The sequence below is a fragment of the Rhinoraja longicauda genome, chromosome 4 (genome assembly GCF_053455715.1).
Source record: "Rhinoraja longicauda isolate Sanriku21f chromosome 4, sRhiLon1.1, whole genome shotgun sequence".
Lineage (NCBI taxonomy): Eukaryota > Metazoa > Chordata > Chondrichthyes > Rajiformes > Arhynchobatidae > Rhinoraja > Rhinoraja longicauda.
In genome coordinates, this window is record NC_135956.1 from 26,075,104 (window position 1) to 26,094,542 (window position 19,439).

At 43.6% G+C, this 19,439-nt stretch overlaps 1 protein-coding gene across 4 annotated transcripts in view; it reads right to left on the minus strand.

Annotated features, from left to right (window-relative positions):
- The window catches only part of rb1cc1 (RB1-inducible coiled-coil 1), a 144,200-nt gene that overhangs the window by 41,714 nt on the left and 83,047 nt on the right, over window positions 1-19,439 (minus strand). For all 4 annotated transcript variants that reach the window (XM_078397381.1, XM_078397379.1, XM_078397377.1 and 1 more), the window contains 4 exons: window positions 13,732-13,894; window positions 9,042-9,150; window positions 7,357-7,612; window positions 4,057-4,108 (listed from right to left, as the gene is read on the minus strand). In XM_078397381.1, the coding sequence (XP_078253507.1) occupies window positions 4,057-4,108; window positions 7,357-7,612; window positions 9,042-9,150; window positions 13,732-13,894 (580 nt within the window). The remainder of the gene's footprint in view (window positions 1-4,056; window positions 4,109-7,356; window positions 7,613-9,041; window positions 9,151-13,731; window positions 13,895-19,439) is intronic.

Here is a 19,439-nt window from a genome sequence, read left to right on the forward strand (position 1 = left end):
CTGCACCCCACTGAGTCACTTACCATTTCTTTCTGGGATTCAACCTCCCCAAGCCTGTCGTAATAACATCTGTGGACAACTGCAACAGAAAGCTGCCCAGCCTAACCACCTTCTGCATGACATCCTTTATGAAAAGGAGGCCCCATGCTGGCTGTGCTCAAGGAAGTCTCTGCGCCCATACATGGAGAGTCTGGATGCAGTGAGCAATGCAGCACTAGCTGTCCCAGAAGGACTCCAGCCATACTTTGAGACCTGGTCACCACACCCTCCAGGCAACAACCTCCGCAGGAAGGCCTGGGTTCAACTGAACAGGCTACGAACCGATGCTAGTCGCTTCGCAACCAACATGAAAAGATGGGGCATTGCAGACACGGATCTCTGTCCTTGTGGTCAAGTACAGTCCAACAAACATGTCCTTAGGGAATGTGCTGTGACAGGACCTTACTGTTCACTATCCCAACTTGATAACCCCCAATTAGAGAATTACCTCACCAATTGCCACATTTGATGTAGTTGACATACGAAGGAAGAAGATGATATCGGAGACGCTTGACTGCCTTGAGTAGTCGTCACAAACAAACTGTGCTGCACGCCTCTGAACCTAGTCAAGGGTGACAATGTTATTTTTCTGGTGAGGGTCTCATATTGTCTGGCAATATTCCAACAGTGGGCGGACAAGTGTTTTGTTCGCTACCTCCTTTGTTGGTTTGTCACAGCCGGATAAATTTCTCCGGAGAAGGCCCAAAGTTCTGTTTGCTTTTGTGGCAATCTGGCTTACGTGTCCGTTCCAGGCTCGGCCAGATGTGAGTTCAACTCTCAGGTATGGGTGGTGATCAACTTCTTTAAGCAGGTTGTCTCCCATCTTGTACTGGTTTATGATCGGTTTAACTTTATGAGTAACTCTCATGGAAAAGCATTTGGTGTAATGGAAACCCATTTGTCAAATGGTCTCCCAATTGCAAAGATTGTTTATGTCATTTTGAAGAACCATGGCATCTTCAGCAGCTTTGATCTCTCGATACACAATACAGTCGTCTGCAAAGAGTCTCATTCTCTAAGACAGGTTGTCAGTCAGATCGTTGATGTAGATCAAGAACAGCAAGGGTCCCAACACCATTCCCTGTGGCACGGCGGAACTCAACTGGAGATTATGGTGATGACTCACCATCTACTACAGCCTTTTGATGTAATTTGGTGACATGAAGCGTGTCACCATGAAGCATGTGAAAGAAACTTTTACTTGAATAAGTATAGCTTCAAAACATTCAAGTAGCAGCAACGAGGAACACAACCAGTTCCATTCACCCCTCCATTTTGCACACTATTCTGACTTGAAATAATTTCACTCATCCTTATTGTTGCCGGTTCTAAAGTCTGCAAACCCTTACCTTCAACAGAAGGATTTGCAGCAGTTCAATGCAGCAACTTAGCACAAAATAATTATGGATAGACAATAAATGCTAACCCTGTCAGCAATTCAGATTGTAAAAAAAAAAGAATAATTACCGAAAACAATGTTTAATCAGATGGACACAAAATGATGGAGTATCTCAGTGGGTCCAGCATCTCTGGAGAAAGGGAATAGGTGACGTTTTGGGTTGAGACCCTTCTTCAGACTGAGAGGGTTCAGTCTGAAGAAGGGTCTTGACCCGAAACGTCACCTATTCCCTTTCTCCAGAGATACTACCTGAGCGCTAAAGTATTTCCAGCATTTTGTGTCTATCTTTGGTGTAAACCAGCATCTGAAATTTCTTCTTACACAATGTTTGATCAGACCCCCCCCCCCCCCCCCGAACCATCTAAACATTGATAGATTTCAACATCAGTATAACACGAATACAGTATGTTTTAATTTGCCACGGTTATTGAACAGATCTTTGAAAAAGTCTTTATCATACACCTGACAAGATCTCAACAAAAGTGGTTCATCAGCCTTTTCAGTGAAATTAGAATAAGCAATAAATTCTACCCTTGGCAACATCCACACTTGCAGTGAATGAATAAACAAACAAATCCCGAGGTGAAAAAACCCAATAGATATAAATTTATAATTTTAAATGTAATTTCTGGCTGGCAAAATTGAACAAAAAATATCAACGTTTGCTCCCTTTTCCTCCCTCCCTATATTTGCTCCCACATTCCTCCCTATATTCATTTAATAATGTGTCATAAACAAGAATTAACAACCAGTCCAAAATTATCTGGCAAGTTGATACAGAGGCATATTTTAGTCTTAGAGGTTTTTCTTTAACTGCAATCCTTCCAAATAATGGCCTGCTTATGATAAATAGCCCAATAATTCATTTATAATGTATTCTATTTTTATTCTCTAACCAAAGAGAGATGTGCTTAAATACCATAAAACATACTGTGTAAATATATTCAACATACCATTAATGCATTCTAAAATTAAACTCCATGTGCAAAACATTTAAGTGTTTGAGTAGATAAGTGTATGCAAATAATGTGCAAAATTGTACCATGCAGAAATCCCTAGAGCAAAGTTAATGAGAGCTACACACTTAAAATCAAAATGAACAAGAAAATGACAAAGCCTGTGTTATTTTTCCCTTTCTTGTTTTAAAGATGATGGAATATATTTTATATAATCCCAGTGATTAATCCATTTTTCAAAGATTATAAATATATATATATTTTTAAATTCATGATACTGTCTTTGAAGGAAACTGCATAAGGTTAACAAGTGTTAAAACCTTTCACGTGAAGTACAATGATCTGTTCTATATAAAAACCATATTAGAATAAACCTGTAACAATATGTTGCACCAATGTACATTACTCCAACACAAATGACATTGCCAAATAATTTATTGTCCATTTATGTAGTAACTTACACACTTAAATTGCAAAGCTCCACAAATTCACTTATAAACAAGTTACTATGAACATGCAGGGCTCGGAAGTGCAATCAGTAAGTCTATGGCAATCCAGTTCTTCAAATTAGGCAATGCAATCCCACGTAATTATTATTTGCTACTTTGACCAATATTTAGCATTGACAAGTTAGAAAATGATGACTTTAACACTAATCGTTAATTTATGAATACTTTCCCATGATTCACCATTAGAAATAAATGCATCAGGAAATCAAAAGAAATACGGATTTCAAAATGTATTTGAGATATTTAAATTCTTGCAGATTACTTGAATAAGATTTTGGAGGCATCCATTGCAGGGAAATGGGATTGGCAATTTGCACATATACATCAAATGAAATGAACATTCAGAAAAACAAAGAAAACTAGAGCAGCTGAAGGAACTCAGCGGGTCAGGCAGCGTCTGTGGAGGGAAATGGACGATTTATGTTTTGAGTCGAGACCCTTCACCTTGACTGAAAGAGTAAAAGGATGTAGCAGTAGAAAGAGGAGGTGGAAGGTGTGGGGCAAAAGTAAGAAAGGGATAGGTGCATAAAGATGGGGAGTTAATGGATAAATAAGTCAGGGAATAATGGATAAATAAGTCAGATAAATAAGGGGAAGGGAAGGCTGGAGATAGCATAAGAGGCTGGGAGATAAATGGAGAACAAATGGCTTCAGATTCTGCAATCTGATATAAAAGGAAGGTGAAGACTGGAATTGAACGAAAGGTGGTGGCCTTTGGGAACATTCAGTAAATCTGCTTTTGCTGATTTGAGTTTAAATAATTAACCTGGACTCTGTGTGGACAGTTTTTTCTAATCCCAAATAGAATGGTATATACACAACTGAATTGGTAGAAATTCTCTCATTTAAAAGATGGCACATTCTGGCAAGCCCTCAATACTACACTGTAGGATTGGCAAAGATAACATTCTCAAGTGAGGCATAATTTAAAACCATAACAGTTTGATCTGAGACAAATATGCTAAGCTAGCACACAAATCTCACTGGCACTAGAAGAGCAAATTGTGCTTTGTTCAGTGTCTTGACCACCAGTGTGCCATACATACAAGACCAAATTGTTGGGGATCCCATTCAAGTTACTCCAACGTCATGATTTACATATCTCTGCCCTATGAATTTAGCTGTACTCTACTAAATAAAAACATACACTTACTCTTTCCAAAATCATAATCCTGTGTTTTTCTTCTGACATGTGGACGGTTTCGCTGGAATAAAGTAAATAGATACTTAATTAGACCACTGAATTTTTTAGATCACTTTCCAGCTAACACATTTCAAAGAGTTACATAGACTATTTTCTTTGTAGAACCTTTTGATTCCAAAAATATAATTCAAGCGAAAAGAGATGATCCTTTTAAAAATGAACATAGACTAGGGTAAGGTTGGGGGTGGCAGAGGAAAAGTCCCAGGAGGAAGGGAAGAAATACAGTAGAATAATAAATGCGGTACAATATGAACAAAGGTGAGTGTGATAGATTAAAGCATAGTGCATCCTTCCCTTTTCTGACATTCCAAGTACCAAAAATCCAAATATATCGGAAAAATTCCAAGCTCCTATTATTTCTTATATTTCCAAAAGGAAAACTTTGCAGTTTTTATAAACTATGGAGATTCTTCATAGCTTTTGCATTATCTAATTCAAAGGACACCAACAGTTATGACTAAGAGTGGCAAGCTAAGCAAAGGAAAGATACTATTAGGCCTAAAAATGCTAAATATAATTGTATGAAACAGCAGATTACTTGATCCCAGACTACTCTTACAAACTTATTCCAGGGTGAGCTGGTGAAATAATGTTCTCCTGTAATGGAGAAGTAATTAAACTCCCAGAAAGAATGCAGAGCTTGTGGTGACACCTGGTGGCAACCCAAGGGCACAACGAACCATCGGCTCTAGAGGGCGGTGTCTTGGTGTGGGGGGTGCTAGCCACGGGGGTGGTACCCGAGTTGGTATTTAAGACTGGGCATCGCCCGTGACTGGGGGAGTAGTAGGGAGCTGTACTGGAGAGAATAAACACGTCTAGTGCACGCAACCCGTGTCCGATTAGTTTTTGGCTGGACTCCTTCTCGTTCCTGCTACATTGGTGACCTCGACGCCCAGGAAGGGTAATCCTGGAGGGGAAGTTTGAAAAGAAAATGCATTCTGCCGCTGCCGCCCACAAGGCCGACAAGGCCGAACTCAACGCGGTATCGCTGAAGCTACCTACATTTTGGAACTTGCAGCCCAATCCCAATTTTTGACAGGCCGAATCCCAATTTTACACCCGCAGCGTTACTACCGAGGAGACCCACTATCACTATGTGGTAGGCGCCCTTGACCAGCAGACGGCCGGTCGGGTCGCTCCTTACCTGGATAATCCGCCGGCGGCGAATAAGTCCACAGGCCTCAAGAATCTGCTGCTCCGGATCTACGGGCCGAGCCAAATGCAGTGCGCCTGACAGGTCCTTAACATGGGCGGGCTCGGCGACCGGATGCCCTCAGCCCTGAGCGAGATGCTCACGCTCATGGGCGACCACCAGCCCTGCTCGCTCTTTGAATTTAACTACCTGCAGCAGTTGCCGCGAGACATCCACCGGCATCTCACGGGGGAGAGCTTTGAAGATCCCATCAGGCTAGCGGCCCGCTCTGATGAGCTGTGGCTCTCCGACCAGCAGCAGGTGGGTGCGCTGGAATACCTGGAACCGCTGGAATCCCCGGAATCGCTGGACGGGATTGATTCCACGCCCTGGCAGGCCCAACGACCCAGGACCATGCCCACAAGAGGGCCACGCCCACGAGAGTCACAGACCAAACAAGTGGCACAGGAGAGGAGGATGGCTGAGCAGGACCCAGGAGATCCAAGGAGAAGGATGTGGTGTTTTTACCACCAGCGCTGGGGTTCAATAGCCCGCCAATGCCGTCAGCCATGTTCATTCCCGGGAAACGGCAGTGCTGGCCGCCGTTAGTCACCGCGGTGGCCGGCAGGATCCATCGACTGTATGTCTGGGACTGGCGCATGGGGCTCAGGTTCTTGGTGGACACCGGGGCGGAGGTCAGCGTTTTGCCGTTGGGTTTCATCCTCTGTGACGTGTCCACGGGTCAGCCGAGGCATATACATCCGGCGGCCTGGCGCCGTCGCGTCTTTGAGGTGATCCATGGGCTGGCCCACCCATCCATCCGGGCTACGGTCGCTATGGTGGCTGCAAGGTTTATGTGGCATGGACTTCGGAAGCAGGTCGCTCACTGTGCCCGGACGTGCATCCCGTGCCAGACATCAAAGGTGCATCGACACGTCCGGGCGCCCGTTCAAAACTTCGCAGTGCCACGCAGGCGGTTCGATCACATACATGTGGACATCGTGGGGCCGCTGCCGCCATCCCAGGGTGTTTCACATCTGCTTACGGTGATTGACCATTTTACACGGTGGCCGGAGGGCATCCCGCTCACGGACACCGTGGTGCGCGGGCTCGACGTCCTGTTTGTCTACTTGGACGACATCCTGGTGGCAAGTCGCTCGCGAGAGGAACACTGCGCCCACCTGCGCCTACTCTTTCAGCGCCTCAGTGACCATGGCCTCGTAATTAACCCTGGCAAGTCCCAATTCTGCCTTCGGACCATCAACCTCCTGGGGCATCGGTGCCTCTGCCGGACAGGATTGAGGCAATCCGCCAGTTCCCGCGGCGTACTACAATGCGTGGTCTCCCATCCCAACGTCGCGTCATGGAGTGGCCCCTTCCCATGTGCCACTGCCGCTGATGAGCTGCCCGTATGTTTTTCTTCGCCGTGACTCCCACAGGTCGCCCTTGCAGCGCCCGTATGAAGGTCCCTTTCGCATGCTGCGGCACGGGACTACTACATTTGATTTGGACATGGGAGGCCGGCGCAAAACTGTGTCTGTGGCTCGTTTGAAACCGGCCCACTTGGACCTGAGCGAGCCAGTCCATGTGGCTCAACTGCCCTGTTGCGGGCATCCGCCGTCCCGGACTCCCGGAGATTCTTCCAAACCGAGCAAGCCCCCGGGGCATGGGATTGTATCTACGCGTTCGGGCCGCCTCTTTCGGTTTCCCGTCCGGTTCAATGCCTCTGGTTTTGGGGGGGTCATGTGGTGACACCTGGTGGCAACTCAAGGGCACAACAAACCATCGGCTCAAGAGGGCGGCGTCTTGGTGTGGGAGGCACTAACCACGGTATCTGAGTTGGTATTTAAGGCCGGGCAATGCCCGTGACTGGGGGAGTAGTAGGGAGCTGTACTGAAGAGAATAAACACGTCTAGGGCACGCAACTCATGTCCGATTAGTTTTTGGCTGGACTCCTTCGCGTTCCTGCTACAAGCTCATCATTTAAGAAAATATGAATTTACACTGGTTTAATCATCTAAGTATTGATTTCATGACCATAACTGTTTTTCTTTCAACTGAAATCAAGTGCTTATTATACACATTAATTAAATAGAGTTTTCCTGGAGGCTACTTACTGTACACTCATGGTGCTTGCCTCCATTGCAGAGTCAATTCTTCCATCATCCCCAACTGCAGTGACAGTCGCTAATCTTTCTGAGTCACATGGAACGTCAGTTCCAGAAACGGCTGAAGCTTCAGCTCTAGAAGGTCCAGTTGATGAAAAACCCGAGCAAACTAGAACATTACTCCGTAATCGGCTGAATTCTTCATCGAGCTTTTTCTTTTCTTGTAACAGAGTGGCTCTGTCAGCAGAGAGGGTTTCTATCAAAACTGAACAGGAGATAAACTTGATCATTCAAGCAGAATATTCTGAATGGTAAAAAAACAAATATGTTAAACTGATGTGACATTAGTCTGTTGCAGTTATGAATGCCTTATATTCTTGCAATTTTCAATAATTTAAGCAACCTGTCGACATTTCTCAATGGAAATCAATGTGCAGACAAATGAGCATGCAGACCTTGAAAAAGTTATGAAACATAAAAGATCATATAATTATAATATTATAACTGTTTACTGATACCACTTTTGTTTCCTGAAACTAGGGTTGATGAAACACAATATTCAAGGTCTACTCGTAAGGGCATGTGGTACAGATTTTTCTCTATGCACATTCAAGCAATAAATGCAGAACAATTGGACAGCTAACATGAAGAGGAGAAAGATAATTAACAAAATTGATAGTGTCTTTTACATATTTAAGTTGTCTTCTCCAAGCAAATAGTGTTGAGAATCTAATTTTAATTGTTGTTTGACAATTCGGGTTTACATATTCAACTGAATTTCTTTCCTTCTACCTACCTCTTACAGGCATGTGAGTGAGGTAAAAAAAAAGAGGAAAAGAGCCGAGCGCTTGTGCAAGGCGTATAGCGGGGGTAAAAAAACTGGAACATTTAGTGCATTTCAAAGTAAAAACGGTCATTACAAAATAATACGAATATGTCACTGTATACTAATAACATTTAAGTAAATTTGCACATTAATTGATGCAGCTCAAAAAGGTGCTAATTGGCTTTTCTGCTGTGTTTTATATTTTAACCCCGTCTTAATTAATTTAGTTATATAATCTTGCACTTAAATTTAATATTTACTCATTACAGTTCCACCACTGATTTTCTGGCACTCTTGGTTCCAGAGCTTTGCTGGTTTATCAGGCCGGCCAAGGAAGTCGGCTATGGGGATAGATGTGCTGGCTCCAGCTGGTCTGGAGATCCAGAGCCCCGGCTGCAGGTTGCAAATTCAACCCACCGATCGGCTGTGGAAGTCCCGATGAGGTTGAGATTGGCTGCCTTGCTCAGCCTGGGTACCATATTTTCGGGGAGACTTCCAGGACGCAGGGGGATTTCTCGCGGAACCCCTAGCAACCCCTAGTGGAACTCTAGTGTTCATTACAAGCCTATACATCGTTTATTTTCTTCTTTTTTTCCAATCCAATTTCTCCGTTGGTAAATGCAATTTTGGCAAAGTGAAAAATGCAGAAATCATGCAAAAAGCACAGAAAATTGATTTAAAAAACGCGGAAATCAGCGGAGACTTCACATGCCTGCTCTTATTAAATTCCAGTAGTCTCTTACTACAGTTACAAAAGTTTAAAGATGTGTGAAAATCTACTAAAACTTCACTGATTCGAACATCTAATTCAGACATGTAGCGACAACTAAAAGTTTGTGATTTAGTCTTCTGATGAGGTGCAATTTACCTCGATCTTTTTCCTGTTGTTGAGTTAGTTTATTCAATTTGTCAGTCAGGTCATTTATAATTTGTTCTTTCTTGATTTTTTCCCTAGTTAAAACTGTGTTGAAGTTGGTCTGTAAAAGAAATCATTAGAATAGGTTAAAGAAACGCTCTAAAGTGATCACATCACTGACTCAGTGCAATAATTTTGATTGTAAGTGCAATCAGTTTCTACAGGTAACATAATGTTTGCATTCAAAAATAAAATTAAAAGTTGTGTAGAAACAAGGAACTGCAGATACCGATTTACAAAAAATTGTATTGGAATGCAAAAAAAACGTTGTGCCAACAGGAGTGCGAAAAAGGCACACTCTTATCTTCAGGAAATCAGACACTAAAGAAAAATCAAAAGTCCAATCTCCCTTCTCAGAACTCTAAATGTATTTTACTAATGCAAATGAAGTACAAGCTTGTTCCCTCTCCCCTCTCCTGGCCTCAGTCCTTCCCTCTCCCCTCTCCCCTCGCCCGGCCTCAGTCCTTCCCTCTCCCCTCGGATGTGGGAGGAAATCGGGATAACCAGAAAAAAATGCAAAGTGATTATGGAAAGAAAGGGGGATTAATAAAACATAATCCCAAATCTTCAATGATATGCAAAAAATAAAGAGAAAGAAAGAGGAAAGATGAAGTTAATTAGAGATAAAATGATAAGGACGGTACAAAAGTGGACTACAAATTGGGAGCCTCGTACAAGTTGGTAGTAAGTGTATGCTAGGATAATCTCTGTTGAAGGCAAGGTGCAGATAATTTGGAAAATAGATGAGATGATATTATAATGGTTTTTAAAACAACATTTGCCAAGTACGATGAAATCTATTTAAGATTAAAAAGCAGATAAGCGACTAGAGAAAGTGGTGGCTCTGGGCACTACCACAGTTTCAAATAATTGAATTCAACAAAGGACCATCACACAGTTTAGAGAAGAAACATCATCATCCTCCAACCAAGAGCACCTGTAGTGAGTAAATAAAAACTTCCTTATGTCAAACCACAAACTTATTCTCAAACTGATAAAAATATTTAAAAATAAAAACAATGAGTTTATGTCAGAAAAACTTTGCCAACAGCAAATAAAAATTAATCTGTGACTTTCCTTGAACACCATCACATAAAGCTCACATCTTAAAAATAAATGTTGTCGTGGCTTAATATAATAATAATAATAATAATAAGCATTTATTTTATATAGCGCCTTATCAGGTGCTCAAAGCCCTTTACATAAACAATCAAACATAAAAACAAACAGACAAACTATCCTAACGGAGAAGCGGTGAATAAACAACGCCAGCGTCCTCTCACGTCAGGGTCCGGCAGTAGACAACAAAAAGCACAGGACACACAGATACAATTTTTACACAAACAGCCATCACAGTGATTGCTCTAGGCACACCCTCACTGTGATGGAAGGCAAAGTCTTATCTCCTCCTGATTTCTTCTCCCGTGGTGCCACGAGGTGATCGAGGCTCCCAACTTTTTGAAGCCCCCACCGGGCGATGGAAAGTCCCAGGGCCGAGCCGAGCAGGCCGATGAAGGTCCTGAGCCCCCACCGGGCGATGGAAAGTCCCAGGGCCGAGCCAAGCAGGCCGATGAAAGTCCTGAGCCCCCACCGGGCGATGGAAAGTGCTGCGGCCGAGCCACGCAGGGCGATGAAGGGCCTGCGAGCGGGTCGATCATACCTCGCACTTCGGGGCGGTCGAAGTTGCTACGGCTGGAGCTCCCAAAAACCGGTCGCCAGCCAGGGACCTGCGAGCTCCCGATGTTGCGGTCTGCGGTCCCAGCTGGAGGCCGCCGACTCCACGCTGTTAGGCCGTAGAGCGAACGGAGATATGACACGGTAAAGGTCGCATCTCCGTTGAGGAGGAGATTTGAAAAAAGGTTTCCCCCAACCCCCCCACCACCCCCCCACATACACAGAGTTAAAAATAAAACAAAACGTACATTAAACGATGACAATAGACAAAAAAACAAAAAAAAAGACAGAGAGACTACCGGTGAGCCGCAGCTGCAGAACACAGCCACGCCCCTATAATATAGGAAAGTTATCAATTCATGGTCATATGTCTGGACACAATGTCATCTTTGTTTGGTATGCCAAGTTAGGGTTTTTCCCTTTCAGTCTTGACCTGCAAACATGCACGTAGCTGATCAAGTTTGTACCCAATAGAACATTTTTGATAATTATGCATCCGTTCGAATTGATATATTGAACAACAGTTCAACAACAAAATTGAACTATTTTAATTTGAAACTTCATTAAACTTAAAGAAAATGAAAATCTCCACCAGCGTGCTAGATAATCTCAGAGTTATGGTGTTAGTAAAGCACAGAAATTAGTTGTTCTGTCAGCCACATCCACGCTGACTTGTTTTGATCTACACTGATCTCAACTGTCTGTATTAAGACAGTATCTTGGTATTCCTGCAATTTATATTTTATTTAAACCAACTCAAAAACAAATCATTGAACAAATCATATTAGTTAGCACTGAAGATTAAGGCAGTCTCTGCCTGGAAAACATTTTTTTTTTAAACATTCAACTGTTGCACTTGTTGCAAATGGTTCATAATAGAAAACTTTCACTTTATTCTGATGCACTGAATATCACCATTTCCTTTCCCCTAGCATAATACAATACAATACAATACAATATATCTTTATTGTCATTGTACCCAGGGGTACAATGAGATTGGGAATGCGCCTCCCATACGATGCAATAATTTAAGTAATTAAATTAACAATCAACAGCAACCCAACGAAACGAAACAATTGTGACAGTTTTAGACAGGGTAAAGTGCAAGTTGATCTATGCGTTGTGGCCATCCGGCTCAGCAGGACCGGTTCATAGCAGCTATGGCCCTGGGGATGAAGCTGTTCCTGAGTCTGGAGGTGTGGGCGTAGAAGGCCTTGTATCGTCTGCCCGATGGAAGGAGTTCGAACAGACTGTTGCAGGGGTGTGAAGAGTCTTTGTGGATGCTGGTGGCTTTTCTGAGGCATCGTGTGTTGTAGATGCCCTCCAAGTCTGGTAGCTGTGTTCCGATGGCCCTCTGAGCTCTATGGACTACCCGCTGTAGAGCTTTCCTTTCTGCCTCCGTGCAGCTGAGGTACCACACAGGGATGCCATGTGTTAGGATGCTCTCTATGGTGCAGCGGTAGAAGGTCGTCAGCAGCTGTTGGGGTAGACCAGACTTTTTCAGTGTTCTTAAGTAGAACAGTCTTTGTTGTGCCTTCTTGACCAGCGCAGCAGTGTTATTGGACCATGTTAGGTCCTCCGAAATGTGAGTGCCCAGAAACTTGAAGCTGGACACTCTCTCCACACTGTCCCCGTTGATAGAGATCGGGGCATATTCCCCGTTATGTGACCTACGGAAGTTGATGATCAGCTCCTTGGTCTTGGTGGTATTTAGGGACAGGTTGTTGTCCGAGCACCAGTCCGCCAGGTTCTGCACCTCCGCTCTATAGTTTGTTTCATCCCCGTTGGTGATAAGCCCGATCACCGTTGTGTCGTCTGCAAACTTGACAATGGTGTTGGTGTCGAATGCAGGAACACAGTCGTGTGTGAAGAGGGAGTAGAGCATGGGGCTCAGAACACAGCCCTGTGGTGTGCCGGTACTCAGGGTGATAGTGGAGGACAGGTGCGGGCCCATTCTCACTGCCTGCGGTCGTTCCAGCAGGAAGTCCAGGATCCAGTCACATAATGACGAGCTGAGGCCTAGCTGGTGGAGTTTGGTGATGAGCTTGGTGGGGATGACCGTGTTGAAGGCGGAGCTATAGTCTATGAATAGCATCCTCACGTACGTGCCCTGTCTCTCTAGGTGAGTCAGGACAGTGTGAAGAGCCAGAGAGATGGCGTCCTCTGTAGATCTATTTGCCCTGTATGCAAATTGATGTGGGTCCAGTGAGTCAGGGATGCTGGATTTGATGTGTGAGAGGACCAGCCTCTCAAAGCACTAACATAATGCATATTGCTATAATAAGCAAAAGCTATTTTTTTAATGATGTGGGCTTTATGTGACGGTATGATGCTTTCAAAGACAAATAATTTTTATTTAATGCAAAGCACAAAAGTTTTGGGGAATATCCAAACATCTCTTTATGAACATTTCCTGCATAAACCTTAAGTATATGGCAAGTAACTGTGAGAAAAACATAGATAGAAGCCACTTTAATTTCTTGCATGGTACTTTTAATTACCATTTCATTAAAAATCAGCATAATTACTGTTACAAAGAAGCAATTAAAATTACTGTACAACAGATTTGTACAAACGAGGGACAATTCATAGTTAGCCAGTTAGATGTTATTGAGATAAACATTGGTCAGGTCAGAGAGAAAATTCTCCTCCTTTTCAAGTCGAGCCATGGGTTCTTTCACATCCACCCAATAGAAAGCACAACCCAAAGTTAATAAAGCATGCAAAACGCTTTGCGATTAGTAAGGCATGCAAAACGCCTTTGCGATTAGTAAACAGTATGTTGAACGATTGTTAAACAGTATGTCACAAATGACAATGCCACTAGAGTACACAGTAAAATGTCAGCTTAAGTTTCACACTCAAATAGATTAAATTCTTATTAAATAATAAATCAGACTTTAAAGTACTTTCAACTTTGAAGTTTTAATTCCATAGTTAATAAAATTCATTAAATATGGACATTTACCTGCTGTTCAGCTATAAGTGACGTTTTAAGGCTTTTAAGTTCTTCATTCCTTTTTTCTAACTGATCCAGCAAATTGGCCTTTTCTTCTTGAAACTTCCCTGCAATGTCAGCAATATCGCTTGGGGGCGTACAACTATCTGGTGCTGCTGAAAATGGATCTGCCCTATATAAAAAAAATATTGTACATTTTAAGAATTAATATTGGAATTCTACATTTCAATTCCTCTTAACAACATAGCCTAATGTTGGAAATAACATTCATCAATCAATGAACCTCTTTTTTTAAAGATATGAAACACTGTTTAGGAAATCTGCATCATACATATACTAGGTAAACGAATATGCAGTACCTCGAAGAAAGTCATTGTTGAATGGGAAAGGGATACAATAACATCTATATCAGGCCTACAGCATTGCAAAATGCATCAGGATGACATTTTGACCTAGTGATTCAGCTTAAAATAATACAGTAAGAAAGGGTGTGGATAGAGTATTCCACTGCACTCTCATCTTTCACACTATCTGAACAACTGCAAGCTTAAGGAACAGCATTTAATCTCCCAAGTACTCACGTTATTGCTTTGGTCAGACTAGAGTGAGAACAAAGAGGCAATCTCAGCAAATCCACTTCAGAAGAACTGCATTTGAAGACATCAGCACAATCAGTCTTTGACCTGAAATGTTAACGTAACCTCCTTCCCCATACGTTGCATAATCCAAGGATGTTTCCAGCATTTTCTGTTTATTACAAAACACAGTAACATACAGTGCCCTCCATAATGTTTGGTACAAAGATCCATCATTTATTTATTTGTCTCTGTACTTCACAATTTGAGATTTGTAAAATCACATGTAGTTAAAGGGCACATTGTCAGTTTTTAATAAAGGCCATTTTTAAACATTTTGGTTTCACCATGTAGAAATTACAGCAGTGTTTATACATAGTCCCCCCCCATTTCAGGGCACCACAATGTTTGGGACACATGGCTTCACAGGCGTTTGTAATTGTACGGTGTGTTTAATTGGCTCCTTAATGCAGGTATAAAACAGCTCTCAGCACCTAGTCTTTCCTCCAGTCTTTCCATCATCTTTGGAAATTTTTATTGCTGTTTATCAACATGAGGACCAAAGTTGTGCCAATGAAAGTCAAAGAAGCCATTATGAGACTGAGAAACAAGAATAAAACTGTTAGAGACATCAGCCAAATCTTAGGCTTACCAACATCAACTGTTTGGAACATCATTAAGAAGAAAGAGAGCACTGGTGAGCTTACTAACCGCAAAGGGACTGGCAGGCCAAGGAAGACCTCCACAGCTGATGACAGAAGAATTCTCTTTATAATAAAGCAAAATCCCAAAACACCTGTCCGCCAGATCAGAAACACTCTTCAGTAGTCTGGTGTGGATTGTCAATGACCACTGTCCGCAGAAGACTTCATGAACAGAAACACAGAGGCTACATTGCAAGAAGCAAACTACTGGTTAGCTGCAAAAATAGGATGGCCAGGTTATAGTTTGCCAACAAGTACTTAAAAGAGCAACCACAGTTCTGGAAAATAGTCTTGTGGACAGATGAGTCGAAGATTAACTTATATCACGGTGATGGCAAGAGCAAAGTATGGAGGAGAGAAGGAACTGCCCAAGATCCAAAGCATGCCACCTCATCTGTGAAACATGGTTATGGGCTGGGCATGTATGGCTGCTGAAGGTACTGGCTCACTTATCTTCATTGATGATACAACTGTTGATGGGTTTTTCCAAAGCTAAAAAATGGTCAATTCTTGAGTGGCCAAGTCAATCACCCGATCTGAACCCGATTGAACATGCTTTTTATATGCTGAAGGGAAAACTGAAGGGGACTAGCATCCAAAACAAGCATTAGCTAAAGATGGCTGCAATACAGGCCTGGCAGAGCATCACCACAGAAGACACACAGCAAGTAATGATATCCATGAATCGCAGACTTCAAGCATTCATTGCATGCAAAGGATATGCAACAAAATACTAAACATGACTACTTCCATTTACATAACATTGCTGTGTCCCAAACATTATGGTGCCCTGGAATGGGGGGGACTATGAATAAACACTGCTTAATTTCTACATGGTGAAACCAAAATGTATAAAAATGGCCTTTATTAAAATATGACAATGTGCTCTTTAACCACATGTGATTTTTTCTATTACAAATCTCAAATTGTGGAGTACAGAGGCAAATAAATAAATGATGGGTCTTTGTCCCAAACATTATGGAGGGCACTGTGGTTACACAATAATCCAGTAATTCAGAAATCCGGAGAGGATGCTGGTAAATTAGTTACTTTATTGAAAATAACCAACTCTAGTCCAACGAACTGTAGCACTCCAGAAGGATAAATGTGGTTATCTGCCCCTCATTTTCCCCGAGAGAAACAAAACCAACAAATGGGGATAGTGTGTGACAGATAACAATGTTCACTTCAACAGTGAAATGACGGACAGCAGAGAGACCTCTTTCCAGTAACCACAATTGGATAGATCCTTTTTGTTGAAAATGATAAGTATGGCAGGTGCGAGGTTCCCTATTATGTACCTCGTCCAAGAGGAGAGAGACAAGACTGTTCATGCATTAGGTGTTACTGCTACCACATCTTAGGATTTCAGCAACGATGTTGTCTGCTGCAGTGGTTTTGTTCTTTTTGATGGCATTTGACCTTAGTCACCTTTGATTTTTGATGGCCCACAAGACAAACCAGTTACCATTCTGTGAAATGGAGTTAAGGGCACTCTCACTAAGGGCAGCATCTCACTCAAAGATGTGAAAAACTGAAATCTATTACAAACCCACTGACTCCCATATAATCTGACTATCCAGACTATATTTCTTCCCATCCTGTTTCCTGTAAAGGCTCCATCCCCTATTCCCAATTCCTCCGTATACGCCACATCTGCGCCCAGGATGAGGTGTTCCATACCATGTCATCGGAGAAGTCCTCATTCTGTAGGGAACGGGGGGGTCCCCTCTTCCATTATAGATGAGGCTCTCACTAGGGTCTCCTCGATATCCCGCAGCTCCGTTTTCACTCCCCCTCCCACCACTCGTAACAAGGACAGAATCCCCCATGTCCTCACCTTCCACCCCATCAGCCGTCAAATACAGCACATAATCCTCCAACATTTTCCCCACCTCCAACGGGATACCACAACTGGCCATTCTTTCCATCTTCACCCCTTTCTGCATTCCGCAGAGACCATTCCCTCAGCAACTCCCTGCTCAACTCCTCCCTTCCTACCCAAACCACCCCTCCCCAGGTAATTTCCCTTGCAACCGCAGGAGATGCAACACCTGTGCCTATACCTCCCTCCTCGACTCCGTCCAAGGACCCCGACAGTCTTTTCAGGTGAGACAGAGGTTTACTTGCACCTTCTCCAACCTCATCTACTGGTGTGGACTGTTGTATATCAGTGAGACCAAGCGTAGGCTCGTCGATCGTTTCGCTAAACACCTCCGCTCGGTCCACCTAGACGTTCCTGATCTCCAGGTTGCTCAACACTTTAACACCCCCTCCAATTCCCAATCTGACCTTTCTGTCCTGGGCCTCCTCCATTATCAGAGTGAGGCTCAGGGCAAATTGGAGGAACACCACCTCATATTTCACTTGTGTAGCTTACACCCCAGCGGTATGAATATTGACTTCTCTAACTTCAAGTAGCCCTTGCTTTCTTGGGGGGAGGGGGGGGAAACTGTAAAATTGTCTCTTCCGAACGGAGACCCGACCTTTTTTACTGGGTGGTCTCTCCGTTCCCGCTGTGGCCTACCATCGGCCAAACACCTGAAGCTGACGGCCTCCTGCTGGGACCACCTGGGGCTCTGGTTCGCTGAGCCCGCGGACCAGACTTACCATCTGCGGAGCTGGATGCCTTCGGAGGCTGTGGTGGCGCTGCGAGTGCGGCTGCGACTCGCCTTCGGAGGCTTCGGCCACGGGCCGCATGGATATCGGAAGCTCGCAGGCCCCTGGGTGGGGGCCGACATCGGGAGCTCCGGCAGCGGCAGCGTCTTCACCTGCCCCGAATTGCGGGGCTTGGGTCGGCTCGCCGCGGACCTTTCACCGTCCGGCACGGCCAGGCCGCGGGATTTTCTCCGCCCGGCGGGGGCTTCAATGTCGGGAGTCCCGACCGCCACAACGTGGCAACTTCAACAGCCTGACCGCGCGAGAAGATGGCAGGGGAAGAGAAAAGACATTCTGGCCTTCCATCACAGTGAGGAGGTAACTGGAGGAGACTCACTGTGATAGATGTTTCTTTTTTTGTTTTGTGTTGGTTTGTGATTGTGTGTGTTATTGCTTATTTTTATTGCTCTTATTGTTGGTAATGGAATTTCGTCCAAAAGACTTGGTTTTTTTGGATGACAATAAAGGCCATTCTGATTCTGTTTTCCTACCCTTCCCAGTTCTCCCACTAGTCTTACTGTCTCTGACTACATTTTATCTCTGTACCACCCACTCCCCTGACACCAGTCTGAAGAAAGGTCTCAACCCGAAACGTCACTCATTCCTTCTCCCAGAGATGCTGCCTGGCCCGCTGAGTTACTCCAGCATTTTGTATCAATCAAAGAGTTCCTTAAAGTGTCCTTTCAGGGTGGCAGTGATTGGTTTGCTGCCCTTGATGAGCTCTCCTCCATATCTTTAAACCATGGATGGTCTTGACGGTACCGAAAAATCCTTGAAGAATTCTTAACTGTAAACTAAACCAAAACTCTGAAGGAGTGAAGAAGGAGCTCACAACGTAGATTAGGAACTTACATTAAAGGCTATTACAAGAAGCATACGAAGACTTACAGTTAAGGAATGTAAACACAGTTTACCATATTTCTGTTTCAGGCACACAAAGCCAACAAACTCCCCTAACCTGCAACAAAGACCATGGCCATCCACTTATCTTTGTCCCTCGTGATTTTGTCAACTGCTAACGTCACCTGTCAGCCTTCTTTGCTCCAGGGAATAAAGTCCCAGACTATCCACTCTCTCCTCAAAACAAAAGCCCTCCAGTCCCAGGAACATCAATTCACATTGATGTTCCTGGGACTGTGCGCTAGCCTAATCCCATCTTTCCTATTGTACGGCAACCAGAAGTGCACATTTCAGGTGTGGTCTCACCAACATCCTATGTTATAGGATGTCCCAACTCTTGTACTAAATGCCCATCTAATGAAGGCAAACATGCTATAGAGCACCTCGTCTACACATGTCACCACTTTCAAGGGATTATTTACTTGTACTCAAAGTCTCTCAGTGCAAGTCCTGCCCTGGTATAACTTTCCAAAAATGCATCACTTTGCACTTACCCAAATTAAATTCCATCTGTCATTCTTTGGCCTATAATTCCCAGTTGATCTAGATCCTGTTGTAACCTTAGACAACCTTCTTCACTCTTCACCAACCAATCGATTTCAGTGTCAACCGGAAATGTTCTAATCACACCACATACGTTATCATCAAAACTATTACCATATATGACAAATAACAGGGTATGCAATCCCTGTGGCACAACACTGATTGCAGGCCTTTAAACTGAAAAACAACCCACCACTACCTCCCTCTGGCTCCTTCCACCAAGCCAATGTATCCAATTAGCTAGCTTGCCCCGAATCCTATGGGTTCTCAGTTTCCAGACCAGTCTACCACATGGAGCCTAATCAAAAGCCTTGCTAAAGTCCATGTAGACAACATC